The sequence below is a fragment of the Crocodylus porosus genome, unplaced genomic scaffold (assembly GCF_001723895.1).
Source record: "Crocodylus porosus isolate Cpor-Errol unplaced genomic scaffold, CroPor_comp1, whole genome shotgun sequence".
Classification (NCBI taxonomy): domain Eukaryota; kingdom Metazoa; phylum Chordata; order Crocodylia; family Crocodylidae; genus Crocodylus; species Crocodylus porosus.
Genome location: NW_017728886.1, coordinates 249042034 through 249064801, shown reverse-complemented (window position 1 = coordinate 249064801; position 22768 = coordinate 249042034). Strand labels below are relative to the sequence as shown.

The 22768-nt window shown below is 39.7% G+C and overlaps 1 protein-coding gene across 1 annotated transcript; it reads left to right on the top strand.

Annotated features, from left to right (window-relative positions):
* Window positions 1-1420: 1420 nt before the first annotated feature.
* TNFRSF11B (TNF receptor superfamily member 11b) lies at window positions 1421-20327 on the top strand. The gene is made up of 5 exons (XM_019552208.1): window positions 1421-1541; window positions 12858-13227; window positions 17827-18021; window positions 18340-18564; window positions 19739-20327. The coding sequence occupies exons 1-5, from the start codon at window positions 1461-1463 to the stop codon at window positions 20125-20127; spliced, it is 1260 nt and encodes a 419-aa protein (XP_019407753.1). The 5' UTR covers window positions 1421-1460; the 3' UTR covers window positions 20128-20327.
* Window positions 20328-22768: the final 2441 nt, after the last annotated feature.

The following is a 22768-nucleotide window of genomic DNA, read 5'->3' as shown; positions in this document are numbered from 1 at the left end:
GGGGGGGCAGAAGGTCAGAGGTCAATCACCTTGGTTATCTTCAAAAAACATCTTGATGCCCGTCTTGCTGGGGTCATCTGATCCCAGCAGTCTTTCCTGCCCAAGTACCCAAATGAACCTGATGATCTGTAAGGTCCCTTCCAGCACCTAACAACTATGAAACTATGAAACTCAGAAAGCTGCAGTAATTTGAAGTCAAGTTAGCTCTGGCCCTACACAGGGAGAAGCCAGCGGTGAGACTCAGACCCCTGCCACACGTTACATATATTATTCACAAGTGAACGGCACAATAAATGTAGACAGGCCAAAAATGTGAACTCATCACCATGCCATAAAAATGACTGTCTAGCTACAAAAAGAGCCAACCAGCTACAAAGTTAGTGCTTGAAAACATGCAATGACCCTGCAGCTGGTTTCTATCCCGCACCCCTTTGAACGTGTGGCAGGACCCTTGGATCCATGTTGGGGGCTGCCCGGGCCGTGACTGCGATAGGAACAGGCCGCCCCACTCCTCTCATTTAGATCTGTGGGGCTGGGGCGATGTTCCCCAGAGTCTTCCTATAGGGTTGCCAACTCGGTTTGAATCTCTTCCTGGCGGCTTCATCACACAATGCAATGACATTAATGACTTTATATCAGTAAGGCAAATGCACATTACTATGACATTTTAAAAACCCACTGGCATTGGTGACACATATGTGGGAGCACGTGCGCTCCCTGAGGTTGGTGGTGCAGCCTTGGCGAAAAAGCATCGCTGACACTGCCGGTGGCAGCTGTGGGTGCTCGCCACTCACCTCCCCCCAGCCCCTCGCCGCCGACGCCGCCGGCAGCACCTGCGGGTGGTCCCTGGTCACCGCTGGCCACTGTGGGCAGTCGCTGATTGCCGGTCAGTGTTTGCCAGCCCCCGCCGCGGCCACCTGTAAGAGCTTCCTGCTCATCGCCTTCACGCCCCCGCTGCCACCCCTGCCTGCAGGCGGTTGCCATGCCGCCCCAGCCATGCCTGCTGGCCTACTGCATACATCAGATTCAGCATTTAATCTGTATTTGAGTGAGTGCCCTATCACTGATCTCCGGGGTGACGCTCAGCATCTCCCGGAGCCAGCCCCGGCGGGGGTGCGATGTCCCCGCGAGTGCGGGCCCCCCTAGTGTCCTGCCCAGAGCAGGGGCTGCAGCGGCTCCTTTCCTCTCCGGGCCTGACCCCGCCTGGCCTTCCAGTTCAGGCAGCTCCGCTCCCCCCGCCGAGGGCCCGGTGGGTGCGGGGCAGGTGCGGGGCCGCCCCCCCGCCGGGACACGGACCCGCCCTCGCGTGTTTCCAGCCTGCGGTCGCGTGAAGTCATCGCCTTTCACAGGTTCCTTAAAAAAAAGAGAGAGAGAGAGGAAAGTTTGGTAGGAGCGACCCGCGCTGCCGGGGCTTCCTGTTGCCGCCGGCTATATATAGAGGCGGGCGGCGCGGCGCCGGGATGCAGCGGGCTGCTCGCGTCCCGCGCAGGAGCGCTCCCGCCCCAACCGCCATGAACCGCGTCCTGTGCTGCGCGCTTGTGGTAAGGCAGGGCGAGGCGAGGGCGGGGGGCCCAGGACACCGGGTCCCGCGGGCTTTGGTGGCCAGGCGTGAACTTGAGGCAGGGGTCGCCACCCCCTGCTCCCCTCACGCGTGTGGGGCCACAGGGGACACCCGCTGGGAATGCGCTTCAGAAAGTGCGGGGCGCTCTTGCCTTAGCTCCATCTTTGCTTACTCCCAGCAGACGGGGTTGGTTAGTTATGATGACAGGTCCGCCGCTCCAGGTCCTGGCAGGTCCTGAGAAAATGCTGCGAACACAAATGCAAGCAGGACTCGTAGTAGAGCTGATCTCTTTTCTTCGACCAACAAGATTTTGGGGAAAAAATATTCTTTAATTGCAAGCAAGCTATTAACTCTTTGCATTTTTTTTTTTAAATGAATAACTTGCTTGCAATTTAAGTAGGTGTTTTGCAAAAATCTTGCTGGTTGAAGAAAAGAGATCAGCTCTTCTACGAGTCCTGCTTGCCTTTTCCTCTAGACTAATGAGATTAGGAACACAAATGAGATTTTTCAAGTCCTTCTTTTGAGCACTGAAACTCAGGAAGCATCTGATGAATTAGTAGCTTCCCGGAGTAGGTTGTGTGTCAACCACTGGGAAAGCTTGTGTCACCCAGTTTCTTGCACACCCCTCTTCTAATAGGTGACTGTTCATTTTAGTTTTATTTAAAACAAAAAAAAAATCACCTCTAGAAGTCTTAGTCCTTAGATGTAATTGGCCCTCTAGAAGTCTTAGCGCTAAAACATCATTGGAAATGGTGTTTAATGCGTTTAGCTTCATAGGAGTTAAACGCAGTTTTTATTCTTTTTACAGACTTGTACTATCCATTTGTATTATTTAGGTGCTTTTTTAAAAATAAACAAGGAAGTAACATTCAAATTTGACTATAATGTTTGTGTGTACCATTTTTTTTTTCTAGACTCTCTTAGCAAGTGGGTGGCATTAATGTGCTGGTGATCTCTAAGGCAGTTTGAAGTGAGTTAGATTGATTCTGAAAGCTCTTCCTATATCCACTGAATCACAAAACTTCCAGGTTCTCATGAGTAATTATGGTATTAGTTTCTGCAGTTTCCTCAAAGAGTTTTTTTTTTTTAAATAAACCCAAGTAATTAATGGCACAGAACTAAGAGGAAATATTAGGTTGTGGCCGGGCAATTGAAATGTAAGTCTAAAGCTTTACCATTTCACTTATGGCAGGGGTCCCAGACAGTGGCACACGTGCCCCGGGAGGGTACACAAGACATTTCTGGGGGTACGCAGGAGAAATCGTGCAATGGCAGATTTAATTTTCATTATAATAATCATAATTGGCATTTGAGGGGTTAAATATAAAATGTATGCTAGTAGGGGTATGTGGGAAGCTGGTAAATCTGGAAAGGGGGATGCAATATGAAAAGGTTTGGGAATTGGTTTGGGAAGTTTGAGAATTGGGACTTACAGTATTGTGCCATTTTTGTGTAAAAACACAGGAAGTCAATTTTGGGATGTCAGCAATAATTCATTACCAAATTGACATCCTTTTTGTGGTGGTCATGGAGTGGTGTTATATGAACCATTTTCATGTAGTACATTCTCAGTAGATTGTGAAAGTAATAAACTGGTATATTTTATAAAATAATAGTTTACTGTAAAATGAAACATAAGCCTCATTTAGCCCTGTCTCTCTCAGGGGTGGTGATCCTAATATTTTAATCTTCCTACTTGTGCTGTTGAAAGGCCCCAGAAAGTTAGGACAGCAAACCAAGTAGCTCTGTAATGAGATTCACAGTTTGGGGTTTTTTTAAGTATGCATGTTCAGTGATGCCAGGTCTTGGTGTGGGTGCTTCTAGGATCTCTTTAGAAATGTGAACAGAAGGAGCGGCAGGAGCTGGTTGTGGTAGGATGTGTGCATGTATGTATGTGCATGTGGTTTTGTTGCTGCTAGACTAGTATTGCCAGCAAATAGACCATCAATCACTAAAGGGTAGGACTGAATGTGAACAAGTGGCCATGAGCTGGAAGACTGTGCCCTGCTACTAGCCTCCTAACCTAGGCTGTCCCCTAAGGTTGACCTCTCTATTTTGGATCTACAAATGCCTGTGACATCCATTCCTGGCGTGCACATCTGGTCTCTTGTGTGTAGGCAGTAATAGTTTTGCAGCCATCTCCAGGGTTTAATTTTTTTTTTCCCCCTAAATTTGTTTGTCTGTATGTTTGCTTATTTGTTAAAAATAAAACACTGAAGGTACCAGAAAAACACTGGGGAGAGATCATTGTAACTCAAACTAGATGCACTGTTGTCATCCATTGTAGCAACTTTGATGCTTTCCCATTTATATTTCTTTTAATTTATAATTTAGTTTCTATGCTGAATATGAATAGGATTACTACTAACTGGCAGTGAACATGTCTGTATTTGGTGGTGTTACACTATGCTTTCAGACAGTTTATACATTATTAATAACCCTATTCAGAAGGTACCTGGGACAGGTCAGGTTTAGGTTATCCCAGAAATCTTGATGTTGCTATAAGGTGGGTAGTATTCTTGAGATTAATACTGACATTGCAAACAGGATAGACTTTTCCAGAGAGATTTGGTTAGTTAGTTAACTTTTTTCCCTTTCTCTTCATCATCCTTTTCAAGTGAAAATTGGTTGGGTTTAACTTTTATTGAAGAGCTGACACTTGATCTTGGTTTTCCAAAAGGTTTTCAGAGTTTGTGCTGAACTTGCACTGAATCACACAGTTGTGTAGAAAGTACCATACTCCTGCTTAGGTTCGATCCCAAAACAAGCCAAACACCATGATTTCAGGGGAGTTTCTTTTGGGGGGTTAGTCCAAACACCCTGAAACAGAAAGAGTGCAAGCCAAAAGGAAAGAAACCAGAAACATTTTTGCAGACTGTTAGATGTGTACAGTTCTGCACTTACTTTTTTAACCATCACCCACTTAGAAGTTGATACTCTGAATTGACTTCTGCCTTCAGTTGTCATTGATTTCTTTGTAGATGATGTTACTTAAAATACTGAGGAACAGTTCCAAAGGAAATAGTTGCCATTCAAAAGCAAGCATAGCAGTAATTGAGACACTTCAGGCTTTTTAACACAAGAGTTATGACACATCTGTAATGTCAGTGTTAAGTGAAGTAACTGATGTTGCTTTATAATGCAGATGGAAAGAGATGTTAAGTGTTCTTTGTCTGCTTCCAGAGCTAAAGGTATCCCAGATTATAAGATTAGAATCCAATGGGAATTAGCATTTTTTTTTACTTTGAGAATAACTGCAATATGTGCATGGGAGTGGGGGGTGAGGCTGTGAGGTACATTTAAAGTGGCTACGTAAAACATTTTTACACAATGTAGAATGAAACCTTAGGAGTTGCTATTTTATGATATTTTGTGGATAAAAAGCTTAGCAAGATTTGAAAAGGATTAGACACGCCTATAAATAAAAGCAGCATATGCAGTGATAGTAGAGGGGATAAAATTGTCAAGGTCTGTTGGTATTCATGCTCGAGACATAAGCTAATTTTGAAATGAGTTCAAGAGGAAGATTTTCCCCTAGGAATTCAAGCCCTGTTTACCTTACCTAAGGTAAATAGTCCTAATAAAAACTTTGAATTCAGTAGGATTTAGTAGTAAAATAGGTGAAGATTTAACTTTGGTGTCTACTGGTGGTCATATTATACCATTAGTTTAGAAGCAGGACCTACCTATTCATTTTAGCTGGGAATCTGCTTTGCATTGGGTGGCATCAGTTGGCCTTCTGTTTTGGCTTCATCAAAATATTTTCTGTAAAAAAATGAAGTAGAGTTGTGAGATTTTACTTTGAGTTCATTACACACACTGGCAGCATTTTTGACAAAGTGAGAATAATTATTTATTGAGCAAGAAAATATGCCTGAGGATGGACTTGAAATTCAGAGCAGAGACAAATTTATCTCTTTCAGTAAATTAAACGTTCTCCTCTGGTCTGCCAACTAAAGCCACAAAGCCAAGACATATAATAATATTTTCATACTCTGAAAAACCACTTTCTTTACTTCCACAAAACAGTGATTTAAGGGAATGATGCTTGAAGGATTTTTGTTTTCAGTTTTGTCATACAGTTCGTTCTAATTTAACAGAAACAAGCAAGTAGCTATTTGTCTGACATATAAAGATGAAAGGAAAGGGCGTGTGCTACTTTTCATGCCCAAGGTCTGAAATAAGGTAATATGATCACATTAGAAGATGCTTTTGAAAGAAAAATAAAGGCTTGAAGAGAGAGAACTGTAGAAATGCTCTTCGTTGCATTTGGCAACTCCTCTGACTAATTTGTGCATGGTGATGTAAAGTATATGTGGAAAAAATGTTGCTGTAAATAATATCCATGCTGAGTGACAGTCAACGGATTGCTTTTTAATCTTGTATGACTTGCTTTGAATGATCTGCTAAACTACACACAGGAGGTTAAGTAATGAACCCCACATAAACCTAACGCTGTTCTAGAAGAATGCCTTCCTCTGGCTTCTGATAGTGGGCTGATTTGATGTGAAGTAAATGTTGATCCAGTTTTTGGCCTTAGTTTTTCACTCCCTTACTATTTAGACCAGCAGGAGTATTTCCACCACCTTCAGAGAGAGAAGGACAAGGTAGGCGAATAAGCTTCTGCAAACTGGATGGACCATTTTCCAGGGGTCTGCTGGGAGGTAATTAAGAAGTGGCAAATGCATCTGGTGAAGAGCCTTTCCCAAAACTCCTTGGTCTGAAAAGCAAGGGCTATGACAAGGGGACTTGGGAATGGTTTCAAACTGAAGCAGAGGATGGAGGATTGGATGGAGGATTGGAGCATAGGTTGGCTATTAGGAGGAACTTTCTCACTATGAGGTGGTTAAGCACTGGAACAGGCTACCCAGAGAGGTTGTGAAGTCTCTGTCCTTGAATGCTTTTAAAACCAAGCTAGGCAGATGCTTGATGGTTTAGTCAAGGATGATCCTGCCTTCGACATGGGGTTCGATTTGATGACTTCCTGAGGTCCTTTCAAACCCTACTATTTTATGATACCCAAGAAGCCAACAGCAATACTTGTCAGGAACTTGTCCAATATTTTGTCTCTTATGTTTCTCTGAAGTAATGGTTTTCAAAGCCTGTGTCTGGTAGAAGCACTAAATAGCAATCACCATAACTTTCTTATTCAATCATACAGAGTAGGTCAGTGTTGCCTCTAATTTATTTCTTCACCTGAACTAATACTTCAGTCCTGTGATCCAGAAGTAACTACACATAGAAACATAGGGGTATACCGCCAGAAGGACCTTCTCAGTCACAGAGTCCAAACATCAGCTGTTGCAGGCAATCCTGTTCATAAATGTGTCAAGATCCATCTTAATACTAAGTCAGTCATTTTTTTACTCCAACTACTGCTACTGGAAGTCTGTTCCAGACCCTCATTCCTTTGAGGGTGAGAATGATTCTTCTGTTTTCCAGCTTACGTTTATTCATAGTAAGTTTTTCCTCATTTGTTCTCTTGTCAGCATAGTCCTTTAACTTAACTTGTTCTTTTCCCACTGTTGTGATTGTGTCTCTTTTGCATTCACAGAGTACAGCCCTTGTTCTTCCAGGCTAAACAAGCCAAGCTCTTTTAGTCTCTACTCCCCGGCTAGGCCCTCAGTTTTCCTGTTTATCCTAAGAGCCCCTTCTCTTCACCCTTCCAAAAAATAAAGAATTCAAACTGGAGCAGCAATTACTTACAGTGTCCCAGACAACTGTTGAGTGTATGACATGGGCATATCTTGCGGTAGACCCAACTGCAGTTTCTCAGAGATTTAAAGAATCAATTACGTATCTGTTCATTACAACCGGACCATTACTTCCATAATTTGAAACCAGACCATTTTTTCCTTCAGACTGAGATATACATTTAGTGGTAAAATGGCAAGAGATAGTATGATTTTGGCTGAATTCTGCATTCAGTTTTGCCATATTGAAGCCAATATCATCACAGCAATTTAATAGTCTATAATTTGACCCTTCATATGTTGTGGAATAGACTATGGAACATTTTAAAAGGCTAATATCCAACTATAAAAAAATATACTAAAGATCTGTTTTCCCTTACAACACTTTTCCAAAACTTTTCAGCTTTGCTTTGCTTGGTATTGTTCACAAGAGAATAAATTGTCATTGCTTAAAATAAAATTTAGTTGAACTTCCAATCTTTTCTCTAACTCTGTGAATGAAGTCAGCGAGCCAGTTCTTCTATCCATTAACCTTTGAGCGTTTTCAGAGCAACACCTTTTCTTGTTCTTCAAAAAAAAGAAGCCATCAAATGTAACTTTAGAGTTCAGATGAAAGATTGCATCTTCAGTTATCATGAATAAGCCTAGCTCATTGAGCTACACCTTTTTCTTTCAATCATTTGCAGTCCTAGATCATCAATACAGCTAATTCAATATATAGATTTATGTTTTTATTTAGTGTAACAGGGCTATTTCTTAAAAGCCTTTCTAGAGACTCAGGTAAAGGCGTGATAGGATCTAGTGCAAGATCCACACAATCACACCTCCTGCCATGGCACGTGTATGGCAAGAGGCATGATTGTGGCATCCAGCACCAGCTCCTATCATACCTTATTGCCAGCATCGGGGAGCCCAGTATCATGATCCCAGGCTTCCCCTGCACTGACTCCTGCTCCACAGATGTGAGTCCTGTCAGCTAACAAGACTCCCATCCTTAGCAGCATCTCATGAGCCACCGTGGATTGGAGTCCCATCAGCTGACAGGACTTCCATCTGCAGCAGCACGCAGGTCACTGCTGCAATGGGAGTCCTGTCGGCTGATGGGATTCTACCCACCGTAACTCATGGTGCTCCTATGTGCTGATGGGGCTTCCAGCCACGAGGACATAGCTGTGCTACATGTGCAAATTAAACCTGGATAGAAACCAGCTACGAAATTACTACACATTTTCCAGCTCTAAATCTATAGCTGGCTGGACCTTTTAATAGTGTGACAGCTCATTTGCATGTGTAGCCAGTCTAAAGCAATTTTGCATTTAATCTGTTAATCGTGTGATACATGTAACACATGTAGAAGGGGCCGGTATAAGGCAGAGACTGTTTAATATATTTCAACCCACTTCTAGGAAAAGGCCTTTTGCTTGAATACTATTATCTGGATGAGTGGATTGTACTATATATAAATCATCCTGCATATCTAGCTAGGAATGAATCAACATTAAGCAGAAACAATGCCTGTAAACTCTTTAGGGCAAGGACTATATGCCGATATTACTACAACATTTCTGAAAAATAGGACACTTCTATTTAGCTGATTGAATGTGGATTTAGGAGACTAAAATTAGGCCTCCAATTTACACAGCTATAACCAGAATGCCTTGGATGTGTAGTATGTTTTTTTATCTTTAATCGAAAATGGTCAATTTTTGGTATTTTGAGTACATTTGTCTGCTTTCATCTTGGCCTTTTTTGTGTATTTTCAGTATTTTTGTAAATTACCCTGGGAATCAGATTCTATATAAAACCTGTAATAAATAGCGTAGAACTGTTCATAATTAAGTGATAGTAACTTTAATGGTTTTCCAGATAATACCATTTATGGCTGCAGAGTTGGCTTAATATCTTTCAAAACAATTACTTTAAAAATAGAATACTGTGATGCTACATAAATACAGCTCCATCAATGATTGATTTGCACCTTATTACATCTAGACATCATATGTTTCTGAGAGTGAAAGAGGATAGTGGTGATAGTCTTCCTTTAAAAAAAAAAAAAGAAAGAAACAAAACACCTGAGGTGAATGGTCTGTTTTTCTGCTACTTTTATTTCTATTTTATACCTTAATTTAAAATATTACAGGTTCTGTTCAGCAGAATCAATGTGCATCTATGCTTACTATAAGTTTTGCGGGGGGTTAATATATTTACCCACCTTGGTACCTTTTACATTTAAATTTAGCTAAAATCTGAACTAGCTCCATTTTGAACAAAGCTGGAATTGTTTTAAAATTTCACCTGGTGGCCTCTTCTTCCCCACCAACTTCTATACCATCTGACTCTGATTATGGGATCTGAGCTCTTTTAAACTATGGACCCCTCCTACAACATCATTTCTAATAGGTCTCCACTGTGATCTCCTGTGGAAACTGACAGCAGTGCCAGTGGGCCAAATCCCTCTCTTCTCATTCAACATGAATATCATCACAGTGGGAGCTTCTGGCTGCCGAAAGCCATTAAAAATCTGGATGCACAAAGTACCTGAAAATGTATTCGTGCCTGTGCAGCGAGATAGTAAATGGCAAGACAGACATAGGATTCTAATGCTGCAGTAAGAGAAGTCTTGTCTGGTGGCAGGGTTGAAATATGTTGCACAGTAGAGAGACTTCATAGTCTGTACTTGGGAGCAGCTGTAATTTTCACTTGTACTGCATAATAATTTTCCCCCAATGCCAGCTTCCCATTTGGGCAGAGTTACCTGAATCTCTCAGGGCTCCATAAACATCTAAAGCATGTGGATTATGGCCGTAGTTCAATATCTGTGCCTCACATTGCAGTCTGGTGTTGTTCTAACATACTACAAAAGAATATGTCCATGCAAGTCTTGGAATTTATAAGTAGGGAGTTTCATTTTTCCTAAATGGTCTCTCTTTTGAATACTAATTACAAAAAACATGTTGAAGGGAAACCTGCCTGTTAGCATCAGTGATTGATGGGATTAGCAGGACTTCCTTATTGCTAGAGTAATAGCCTGAGGTTTACCAAGGGTGTATATACATGGTTCATCAAGAGCCATTCATGGAGAGCCATTCATTTTTCAGAAATGTGCTTCACCCTCTGGTTAAATAGATGCTGTGAAACAGATCCAGATATTTAAGAGAAATAGAGCTGCACAATCAAGACAAAGTAAAATTTGAAGTAAGACTTAACTGTTTACCAGGGAGGGTGATTAAGCATTAGAACAAAATAGATAAGATGGTGGAATTTTATAATCTCCATCTCTTGAAGTCTTCACATGAAGGTTGCCTTTCTAGAAGATGTGCTTTAGTTAAGCACTTCTTACTGGGTTCGGTACAGGAGTGAATCATAAAACAGTGTGGCGCAGGTTACATAGGATGTCTGACTAGTAAATTTAATGTGGCTTTGAAATCTAAAATTCTGGCCTTCAAAATCTGAGAATGAATCAATGAAAGCTGTGTTCTTCTCCCATAGTTTTCCTAATGAAGGCTGGATTTCTTAGGGGAGGCAGAGAAATCTTACTGATCCCTACCAGGAGTTCAGTAATTTGGGGCAAACATTGCAACATGCTGAGTGTATTGTCATGAAATCGCACTTGTACCAAGTGTTCTCAAACTTCAGTGCGTCTGTTCTAATAAGCACACCTGAGACTGAGACCTTGGGAGGTTCCTGGGTGTGAACCAGAAATGACTATGTTACAGTTTTCTAATAGGTGGTACAGGCAAAACAGGAGCAAGTTGACACTGCTGTATTTTCCTGAGCGTGCTTTCTAACATTATCCAGTGCAACGTGGACAAGCCTTAAAAGCCATTCCAATGTGATATCTGTGTTGAAGCCTAAATTTTAAGTGGTGGTGATGTGTCCACAGCTCACTCTCCCTCGCGCTCTTTCACAAATTCAAAACTAGTATCAACGTGAGTTTTGCTTGTGTAGCCTTTAATACCTGGGAAAATATCTAATCCAAATATTTTATAAAACCAACAAGATGTGAAATAGAAGCAGCTAACAGAATGCACAACATTCAGCCAGAGCTGAATTACAGATCCCAAGGCCATGTTTCCACCCACTGACCTTGTGTGGCACAGCACAACATACAGTGGAGTAAACAAGGAGCTCACTTTGTTTATAAAGCATCAGAGAAACTGCAAAACAACATTTGTAACTGGGTGCCCAAATGATAATACACCCCAGACATCTCGCAAGCTGAGCAGGGTCATCCTAGATGGGTACTTGCTGAGACCCACAAGAAAAACATAAGTGCCTCCAGGAAGCTGATCTGACTATATATTAGGTCAGTCTTGTGCCTCTCTCAAGTGTAGAACCAATGTACCAGCATAGTATTTGTAATGTTATGGTTGCTCTTGCTCTTGCACTTTGGATAACCTGTAAAGCCAAACTTCTGTGACAGAAAGCATTAACCTTAGTGTTGTAGCCCATTCCAGCTTTGTGCGATTACTTCCTCCTCGCGAATTTGTTAGCTGCAGCATTCCTCACATCTATCTCAAAGCACTGCACTGCATGCCTGTTTGATGGGAAGTAGCTGCTGCATACTGTCTTTGGAGCTCCTAGATTTCAGTGCTGGATTAAACCAAGGCACTTTGTAAAAACAAAACCATGCTGTTCTATTTGTTTTATTGGCAATAAAATTATACATTGTAAGGATTTGTCCTCTGAAAGTGACCAGAGGAATGCTGCAAGCTATTTTTTAAAAATCTGAGCATAATGAAGGTGGTTCAGATGTACAATAAGATATTTACCATTTCTGAAAGGTCTGATTTTCCTCCCAAAATAATGTGTATCAGGAGTAATTCCAGTAAATCAGGGCATCAGCTCTTCAGCTAGGGAAGCAGGGGGCAGGTTCCTTGTCCACTGAAGTTCCAGTGATATAAGAGAGAGAAGAATTGGTACCCGCAACCCCCCTTCCCACAAAGCTCACAAACTACAAGCCCTGTCCTGCACACAGCTACTTAAGCAAGTAAGCATTTGCAGGATGAGACTGTAAATTGGGTAATGAATAGACCCAGGGAAGTAGAGTGATAAAACATCAAATCTTGTCATTGAATTGCCTGTATTGTGTCTGGATTTTTGTTGGTTCCAGAACATTTTAATGTGGTTTCAGCGTGGAATGGTAGATTCTTTTTAAATAATTTACTATGATAATACAGGTATGTAAGAGTCAGGAAGTTGGCTAGGATCTTATATATTACTACAGGTTTCCCTCGCCAACCACTGGAATTAGGTTTCTGAAAGTTCCCATGTTTGGCAAAACCGTGGTTGGCAAGACAAAAGGCGTATGGGAAAAATGGCAGGTGGCGGGCTGATTTGCAGCCACAGAAAACTGTGATTACTCAAAACTGTATACTGTGGTAGCCAAAATGGTATATAGAATATTAAGGATGGTAACTCAAAATCATGGTTGGCAAAACCATGGTTGGCGAGGGAAACCTGTATAGCATGTGTCTCACCACAGTGGCACTAAAGAGATAGACATAAGGTGCCTAATCAAATAAGTGAAATTGTAGGCTTTTCTGTGATTTGTGCTGCCTTGTAGGACTAAAGAGACCGATATTTTATTTTCCTCTTGCTAGTTCTTGGATATTTCAATTAAATGGGCCACCCAGGAAACCTCTCCCCCAAAGTACCTCCATTATGATCCAGCTACATCTCATCAACTGATGTGTGACCTGTGCCCGCCTGGAACATATGTAAAACAGTACTGTACAGCTACAAGGAAAACTGAATGCTCACCATGTCCAGATCAGTACTACTCCGAGGACTGGAACAGCAATGATGAATGCCAGTACTGCAGTGTGGTATGCAAAGAGCTACAGTATGTTAAGCAAGAATGCAACAGCACACAAAACCGCATCTGTGAATGCATTGAAGGGAGATATCTCGACCTAGAATTTTGTTTAAAACACACAGAATGCCCTCCTGGATCTGGTGTTGTCAAACCAGGTACGTATCTGTTTTCAATACACAACAAAATGAATTAATGCCATTCAGAGCACTGAAGAGTTGTGGCACTTCAAAATTAGGAAACAAGCTTGTCCAGGTGAAATTACAGGGTAGTAAATTGTAAAGCCAATTGAACCTGTTCCGTTCTAACATTGCTTTGGACTCTAGCCAAAGGACCAGTTCTCAATGGAATACTGTGCTCCTACTGTAATATATAACTTAATGGCAGTACCAAATGTAGCAAATTGCACTCTAATGAGAAACATGATGAATTACCTCTTTTAAAGGAACATTATCCAGAGTGTAGTTTGTGTGTGATAAATAATAACGTTTTTTCATTTTGAATTCTGCTGCTTCAAGCACCTGCATATCTTGACAAACACCAGAAGCATTAACTGACATAATACCAAAAGCATAAGTATAACAATATTAATGTAGCACTAAAGTCAGAACAATATGTGGTAGTAATTAATTACCAACCTCTTAAATGAGAACTCTTAGGGAAAACATTATTATCATTAAAAAAACAGCCAACTATTTCTTTCTCAGACAAGCTGGTAATATGCTGTGTGTCTGGGAGGGATAAAGATTACAGTAATGTTTTCAGGGGACCATATTCTTCATTTTAGACAAAATAAATTGTTAAGCCAAGAATAAGTTCTTGTTTTGAAACAAATTATTTATCATTCTGCTTATGACATGGCCCAGTCTAGCTCCAATGCTTAATGATGTCTAAGAGAATTGCAAGCTGGCGTTCTACCTGAGACAGATAACTACCTAGAAAAGAAATACCAGAAAGGGCATACATGGAAAAACAGAGGACATTAAGAGATTTTTCAGTTTAAATACCCTAATCTTCAAAATTGCCTAATAGATTTCCTGGCTGTATGCACCAGGCAAGAGTTACTATTCTATGAATGCTAGCATTTTAGAGGGAACTTGAAAAGTAGGTCAGTACTGAACACACTTGTGCATAGGTTGCAACAGCATGGCTAGGTAAGTGCAGTGTAGCAGTTTGTGTAGCTATATTAGAAACAAGACAATATAGACCTAAAACAAAGAGCATATAGAAATCCACTTAGAAGACTCAAAAGGAGTTTGAAGGCAGAAGGCAGGTGTGGTGTCCTTCAAACTGCAGTGACCAATAAAAGGGAAGCTTGCAGTCCAAGAGCACACCCACAACATTAAGACCCTTTAGTCTTCCAGAAAAAGATAAATGGTCTGTCCTTGGTTACATCTGGGTAGCATTGCTGAATGCAGTGGTTTTGCCTTGGTGTAAGCCAGAGTGCAAGGTGGCCAAAGTGTGTTTAAAAAAAAAAAAATCCCAATTAGCCGCATAAGGAGGCTTTGGACAGACTGAAGAATTAAAAAGACTCAAGATTCAAATTCTGTTCCCAGCTTCATCACCTCACAGTGTAATGTCATTTACTTAGTGCTCCCTCTCTGGAAATATAGATGAGGGGAAGCCAGCAAGATTAGAGTGAGACCCTTGGAGGAACATCACTATAATAGTTGTTACTGTATTTTGTTTCATCTTAGTCCTAGCACTCGAGCATACATTGCTGATCATCATAAATCTTTCAGCAGAACACTGGTCACCTTCCTGACTAAATACCATGTTTAATGCATCCTCAAAACCTACTTATTCTGGAAATCAGTCCTGTAGTCTGTGTTAGAAGGTGTCAATATAGCAACGATCCTAAAGAGCTCATTGCACAGAGTATTTATTTGGGATACTCACTCCTCAGACTATTCCTATACCTGGATTATGTAGATTTTTTTTCTCTGCAAGTTGTTTCTGGCAATTAACACTTTTTTGTTGCTTGTTCTGTGTATTGATCACATTGTTTGTCACACATCTCTATGCTGCTTTTAGTTCTACTAATTTAATCAGATTTGGTGTTCTGTAATGTTAATAATATAGGTTTCTTACTTTTGAAACTGTCCTTTTAACTAGAATTTGAATTCCTTCAAAGGACTGAGAAGGCATTGGTTGGAACTAGAATGGTGCCAATATTAAAGCCAATATTGCAGAAGAGTTTAGGAATTTAATCTCTGGGTTTAAAACTGTTAATATGATTTTGTATCTGAAGCAGATAAAAATTGCAAGGGGCCCATTCTCCTGTTTAGGTATGGATGCAGCTGAAATCTCACATGTACAGCTGTTCCCATGAGCTGAAAGGGAAATAAATGTATGAGATTACCTGTTTTTAAATAGTTTCTGTCCTTTTGAAATGGCTTGCAAGAGCAGCTCATGTGATCTGATACCACTGAATCTAAACACAAGGCTTAAAAGCTTTTTGCACTGTGTAGTCCAGTGTTATGGCAGTACTTCACATTAGCAGAAATCCACTTAGGAATTAGTACTGATGCAGACAGCATTTTGTATCCACTATGTCCCATAAGGGAGGAGGGGACTGAAACAGAAAGGGAGAAGCTAATGCTAGGGAGGCCTGCATAGCAGAGAGGATTAGCAGTCACCAGAGACAGCCCTGTTCCTGTAGTGTCTTGGACTTCAGTGTATTCCCAAACTACCTGCTTTTCTGCCCATCTCTGGTGAGGAAGATGTAGAAGAAAGGAGAACCTGCAGGTAAACACCCAAACAGCGGTTCTTGGAAGGAGAAGTCTGGCTTCACACCCAAGAGCAGTGGTTCTCAACCTTTTTAGATCCAAGGCACCCTGGATAGACTCAAGGCATCCTTCTGAAAATGCCACCTCTGTTTTGACTACAGGAAAATAACAGAGCAGTTGTTTCAGTTGCAAAGAACTCAAAAAGGCCACAACAATTGACTTCTATTTAAAATGGCTGCATTACCTTGTGAATCATATTTCTAAAACTAACATTGCTAACATTGTGTAACACCTCATAGCAACCCAGGATGCTGTGATGCCCTCTTAAAGAATCACTGCCTCCCCTTGTAAGAAAAAACTTGAAAGAGGCCCAGCTGATGCAAGGGAAAGTTACCAGAAAGTCTGGCTTCACAATGCTAGCTGATGCCTAATCATGTCAAACATTCAGTTGTCTGTTGTCTCAACTTTTGTACTTTTTCCAGTCACTCACATTGCATAAAACATAGCAGATTACAAGGGCAAGCGCCTTCCATGATGACTGTTCTTTCCTGGAAACGCATCATTTCTTAAGTAATTATACAGAATCTCTTTCGATTTTCTGATGAGAACAGTGAGACCCCTTGTTTTCTTTAGGTTTTATTTTTATTTGTTTTTGCTTGTTATGTGAAGAACAAAGTAGCACAATATCTTTGTATAGCAATATATTCTTTATTTCTTGGCTAATGGAAAACTCACTGAGCTTCATATTCTCTTGTTTCTAACAGGGTCTAAGAAGCACAATATATATAGCTGGACTTGCTTATGTCCTGCAAACTTCTATGCATCTAGCTTTTAAGAGCAAATACTCCTCAAATACTCTTGATGGGGGTATTTGCATATGCAAATCTAGTCTTTAATTCTGAGTGATAATTTAAGCATATGCTTAAGTCCATCTTTATTGAATAAAGCAGTTAAGCACCTGCTTGACCTTAGGCATGGGCTTTAAATATCATTGGTTTCAAATGATTTGCTAAATGGGAATAAGCAAACTGTAGTAGATAAGCACTGATTACAGCTGAGTTTTTTTTCTTTTTTTCATTTGATAAGATAATCCTTTGCAGTTACTGTCAAAATTAGTCCCGTACATTAATTCTCTTGCTCTAAATCACCATGACACAGCAGTATCCCTTTGTCTCAGTTCTTTAACCAGGATAATAAATATATTCTACGTAATGGTAGTTCAAACAAGTAGAATCTGTGTATGTTTTTCTGATTATACATGTTCATCTGGTTTTAGGTAAGTATATAAAAATGCAATTACTCCAAGAGAGAGGGGTCAAACTATAATGTTGAAATTTCCATGTTGCTAAACAGCAATGTATCTGTAAAATCTTTGGAAACTTTACAATATGTGGTAATATAAAGTATAATTCTAGAATTTAATATTTAAGAAATAAATATGCATGTTGGAGAAACTTCAACAAATATGCATATCTAAGGGAATGAAGGAAAATCACAATAGATGACTGATTTTAATTTCAATATGCAGGATGTACTTAAATTACATTGCTGCACAAGGAGAGGAGAAAAAGCCCTGACCTCCAGCAGACCTAAATAAATGGGCTAAATTCTGGTTCTTGTTACAACCAAAATAATTAATTTTAATGAGCCCAGATGTTGCAGAAGAGAATGCAGACCCAAATTTGTGGCAATTAGGAATTTTCCCACAACTCTATGTGGATGAAAATGAAGGACAGATCCTGTCTGTGAACATCTGAAAAGTCAACTACTTATTAGTTTGTGACAGTATGCAGAAATCAGAAGGAAGTTTAAAAATTGTATTTAACATAATTTTGTTGTATGAGCTTGTTCCTTAAAAAAATTCTTTTGCTTTTCTCAATATATTTTCCAAATTAGTGCTACTACATGTGCAAGCAAGCACACAATTCGGAATTATTCATATTATATTTTTCATTACTTTCTTGCATGAAACCTAACACACACACCATATATCCTGTGTAAAGGAATGTATGTTTTGTCTTTCTAAAGGTACCCCTGAGAGTGACACCAGTTGTATGAGATGTCCAGAGGGATTTTTCTCAAATGAAACTTCATCCAAAACACCCTGTAAGAAGCACACAAACTGTAGTGCACTAGGCCTTAAAACAGCATCAAAAGGAAATGCAGTTCGTGATAACGTGTGTCAGGGAAACCGCGATGCATCAGCTCAAAAATGTGGAATAGGTATGTATAGTGCTAAGTGTACTGGAATTATATCTTCTTACATTCTCAAAATGAAATTACCAGCAGCAACAGTAACTGCCAAAACAGTTGCTAAGACCTCAGGTACTCAGGTGATGGGCAAACTTTAATAAAATGTTTGGGATGTTAAAAGATGCATAGTATTGAAGAGAGACCAGTTCTTATTTTAGACATGTTTATAAAACAGATTTTCTTACTATCTTTGATCCCATAGGTTTGTTTTTCCCAGAGCCAGATAATTGTGCAAGGATCCAGACATCTTACTGAATTTTTTTTTTTCCTCCCCCCATTTGTTTTTAGATGTAACCCTGTGTGAGGAAGCATTGTTTAGATTTACTGTTCCAACCCAACTCTCCCCTAACTGGCTGAACATACTAGCAGACAATTTGCCTGGCACAAAGATTACTGCAGAAAATATAGAACGGATTAAACAAAGACGCAGTTCTCAAGAACAAGCCTTCCAATTGTTGAAATTATGGAAGCAGCAAAACAAAGAACAAGATATGGTCAAGAAGAAAATTCGAGGTAATTCATATGGTGCAGCAAGCACAGGAGAAGTAACTTTCTAAATAGCAGTTCTTTAAACTAGCGGGGTCAAATTCTGCCCTTGATTATGTGCTCACACCTAGAGAGTTGAATGGGTATGACTAAGATTTATGTGCATGCTACACATAATGGGCAGTCCAAGGATGTGACTATGGAAAGTATTTAGCACTTTGTATTCATTAAAAAGACTACTTATGCAATTCCAGTTTATGAAACCTGAGTCAGTAATATATATCCAAGTCCCAGAGTGCAAAGCATTGTGATAATGCAGGGCTCATTTTGCCCACACCTGCATCGGAGCAACAGCTATAAAGATCAGTGGATATGCATCAGTGGGGGCAAAATTAAAGTTTACAGTATATCATATAAGGCTATACTGGGACAAGCTTAGCAGGCTTGGGACTTAAACCCCCTGCTTATCTACAGAATGTGATTATGAGGACTTGCAAATCAACACCCACTCACTGCCCAGTAGAGGTGCTTTTCCCTTCCTGCTGGGAGTATCCCTATCTTTCAAGCCTAATTATTCCTTCACCCATCTGCTGAAACTGCCCATATTGATGCCAAAACTGAAATATTCCCAGAAATATTTGTAATGTTAACACTTGGTAGGATTTTCAGAGACAATTACTAACCCCTTTTTATATGAGCCAGTATCAGACCCAACCAGATTGTAATGACCCCCGTCCTACAAGGAATGGATATGAGCTGTTAACCTTGAGAAGAAAGATACTGTAGAATTTGCATTTTTATCTACATTTAAATTCATGTCTGTTCATATCACTGTAAGGTCAAAAGTATTTTTGCAGGCAAATGCAAATCTGAAGTCCAGTGACAGTTGTAGTAAGGATTGCCTAGATATTTTCACTCATTTATTCATTGCAATCGAAAATTTGGAGACCAGCCTCATGCACCAGATACCTTATGCATGTTACAAGAGTGTTCGAATAAACATGCACATTTATATATGCTTTTAAGTATTTTGCATGGTTTCCTCCTAATACAACAATGATGATAAAAGATTTATTTGGACTTAAAAACTAAAAACATTTAGAAAGAACATGTCCTTTTGACTTTAGAGCTTGTTTTTAAACTATTATAAAATGATAACGAATCTTATTTATGTACTTCTGTGCTTTTTTGTTTTCTGTAGATTTTGATCTTTGTGAAAATAGTGTCTTAAAACATATTGGCCAACTTAATCTCACCTTTGAACATCTCAGCATCTTGATGGCAAGTTTACCAGGAAAGAAAGTGGGAAAAGAAGATATTGAGCGCACAATGAAACTGTGTACACCTACAGAACAAATTCTAAAGCTCCTCAACCTGTGGAGAATAAAAAATGGAGATCAAGATACTATAAATGGCCTAATGTTTGGGTTGAAGCACTTGAAAACATATGACTTTCCCAAAACAACAATCCAAAGTCTGAAGAAGGTTGTCAAGGTTCTTCACAGGTTTACAATGTATAGAGTCTCCCAGAAATTATTTTTAGACAGGGTAGGGAACCAAGTTAAAATGGTGAAAATGAGAAGTGTTTAATTCAAGATGTTTTTCATTTATTCTCCAGTGACTACTTCCCCCTAATTACTGCTAGCAGTAATTAAACTAGAACATTATTTCCCCTATCTTATGCCTAACTATTTATAGAAATTCCTGACTGGAACAGCTCTAAGGTGTCAGCTATGAGGTTGAGGGCTTTTTTGTTTTGGGGTTTGGTTTGGTTTGGTTTTGGGGGGGGTGTTTGTTTGTTTGTTTGTTTTTTTGTTACAAAGTCACTCTACAAAAGCTACTAGTCGGTTGATAACACTAAGATGCTGATTCTGCTTCTTAGCTCATCCAAAATAGAAAAGTTCCACTAAAGCCATTGCATGAGAATGCAGTGGGCCAGGCTCTAATAAAGTATTTACTATTTATATTCATTGAGTTATAAGAGTTTTTGTTGTACATATTTATTAACTTAAATAAGAACTATATGATTTAATTTGAGAGAGAGAAATTTAAATGTATGCTATATATTTTCTAGCTAGACAAAAATGATCAAATATATTTTTCAGCAGAAATTTTGTAATTTTTCCTAAAGTCCTTAATTTCTTTACTATGTGAGTTTTTTTTAATTGTTACTTAGATTTGTCTGTATAAGTTGTGATATCTTTTGGTAGCTGTTGTCTAATTTATCCAATGTTTTAATCCACATAGAAGAAATATACCATAAATGACCTGAATATTTAAATATTCTGTGAGAAAGTGAATGTACCATATTTAAAAGCTGGATTTTTTTAAAGGATTCCATAATCTTATTTGATAAACAATTAAACAGTTTTCAACTGACCTTTTGTCTGTTCAGCTTGTTACTTTCAACTTCAGTGGGCAATGCTTACACAGATGTTTCCTTTGGATTTTACTCCGTTTTATTGAAGAGACGGGCCTGATTTTGCCAGTATCCCATGTCTTGTCTGGTCTAGTCACTGTCATCTGAGCAAAGTGAATGCAAAATAGCAACTGAACACCATTATTCTGAATTAGTGCTCCATACACACAGGTATCAATGTCCAAACCAGGCATAAGGCACAGGAGAATGAGGTCAATGGGTCTTAATCAGCTCTGCTGGAGTAGATACAGTTTCACTGATGATCTGAATTTAACCAATAGTTGTTATAGCCTTTGCCCAGACCACAGACTGTGATTTTGAGAAGAAAAGGTACAGTCGCCTTGAAAAAAGCCTTTCAAGGAGCTGGACCACAGAGAGCTCATGCAGTGGACTGTACAGCCCCAGAAATCTGTAAAGATCCACTTACCTGTAGGCTTGGCTTCAATGCAAAAGGAGGGGTAGGGATATAAAACAACTACCAAACAGTTTTACAGCCTGTGCAAAGGAAACGTGCACAAGCCTTATGTGCTACTTAAAGCCCAAGTGCTATAATAATGGCAACCAACCAACTTGTACTATTTCAAGCCTAAGGATGGAGGGAGACTTCTTGCCTGGTTCCCTCTTTCAATTGTCTATACAAAGTCCATTTCTTCAAGGGTTAGTTGAGATTGTCAAAGGAAATGGTAGGAAGTTCCTACCTTGCATTAAGTCCCATAAAAGAGTTGTTATACTACAGATTAATAGAAATAATCTTTATGTTCTTTAAACCAAGAATAGAATGGTTATTGCAAGGTACAGTATAACTGGGAAAAAAGTGTCAAACAGTACCCTTCGCAGAACTTTAAAATGACAGGCTGCTTTAAAATACAGGTTTTGGGAATCTCATTTTTGAAAGTGACATCAATATTTGTGATAGTGTTGGAGTAGCCACTATGGTCCAGGAAACGTCCAAGAGCCAAGGCTCTTATTTATATATTATTGGAGCAACTATATAGCTAAAAGTGTGGATGGACAGTCTTTCAGACATCAGCACCCTTCTTCTGGTGACCTTCACCTGTGACCTAAAGGTGACCTGAGGAAGGGAACTTGATGCTTGAAAGGTTGTTTCAACTACGTGGCTCTTCCGGCTACATGGGCGGTCCAATAAAAGTTATCAGTTTTTGTAGCAGAGTTAAAATATGAAGGAATAATTTAAGCATATTCTGCATGAAATAGAGTAAAAACTGATTTAATGTGCCTGCACTGTAAATGGCAGGCTATGTAGATTTTTTTAAAATAAATGTTGCCCATGTTCTCCACCCATATTAAAAGTATTAACATATTTTAAAATTAATCATAACAAAAGTTAATTCTAATATTAGAGCTTAAAAATCAACACAACCAAATCAGAGGGTTTAAAAATAGGACCTAGACTAGAGCTTTTTTGTGACTTTACTAGGTTTAAAAGCTTGTTAAGGACATTGAGATTAGTATAAAAGTATTTCCACCTCAATAGAAATAATCTTTATGTATTTCCACCTCAGTATTATAAAAAGTCCAGCACCTCTTCAGCAAACATTTCTATCTTCAGTGATGTCAGCTGGATCATCCTGGTAAAATAGATCAGCAACTGCTGATCTAATAGATATGCACCTGGGGAGGAAGAACCAGCAGCATACCTACAGGCCAGGGAACTCCCTTCTCGTCAGTGCAGGGGCAGAAAAGGATCTTGGAGTCATCATCGATTCCGAGGTGAACATGGGCCGCCAATGTGAGGACGTGGTCAGGAAGGCCAACCGTACCTTGTCATACATCCACAGATGCATCTCAAGC

Excerpts from the sequence above, each read along its gene's own strand:
- TNFRSF11B (XM_019552208.1), top strand. The coding sequence starts at position 1,461 with ATGCAGCGGGCTGCTCGCGTCCCGCGCAGGAGCGCTCCCGCCCCAACC. Across the intron at positions 1,542-12,857 it reads TCCTGTGCTGCGCGCTTGTG|TTCTTGGATATTTCAATTAA; the intron begins GTAAGGCAGGGC and ends TCCTCTTGCTAG. Across the intron at positions 18,565-19,738 it reads GGTCAAGAAGAAAATTCGAG|ATTTTGATCTTTGTGAAAAT; the intron begins GTAATTCATATG and ends TGTTTTCTGTAG.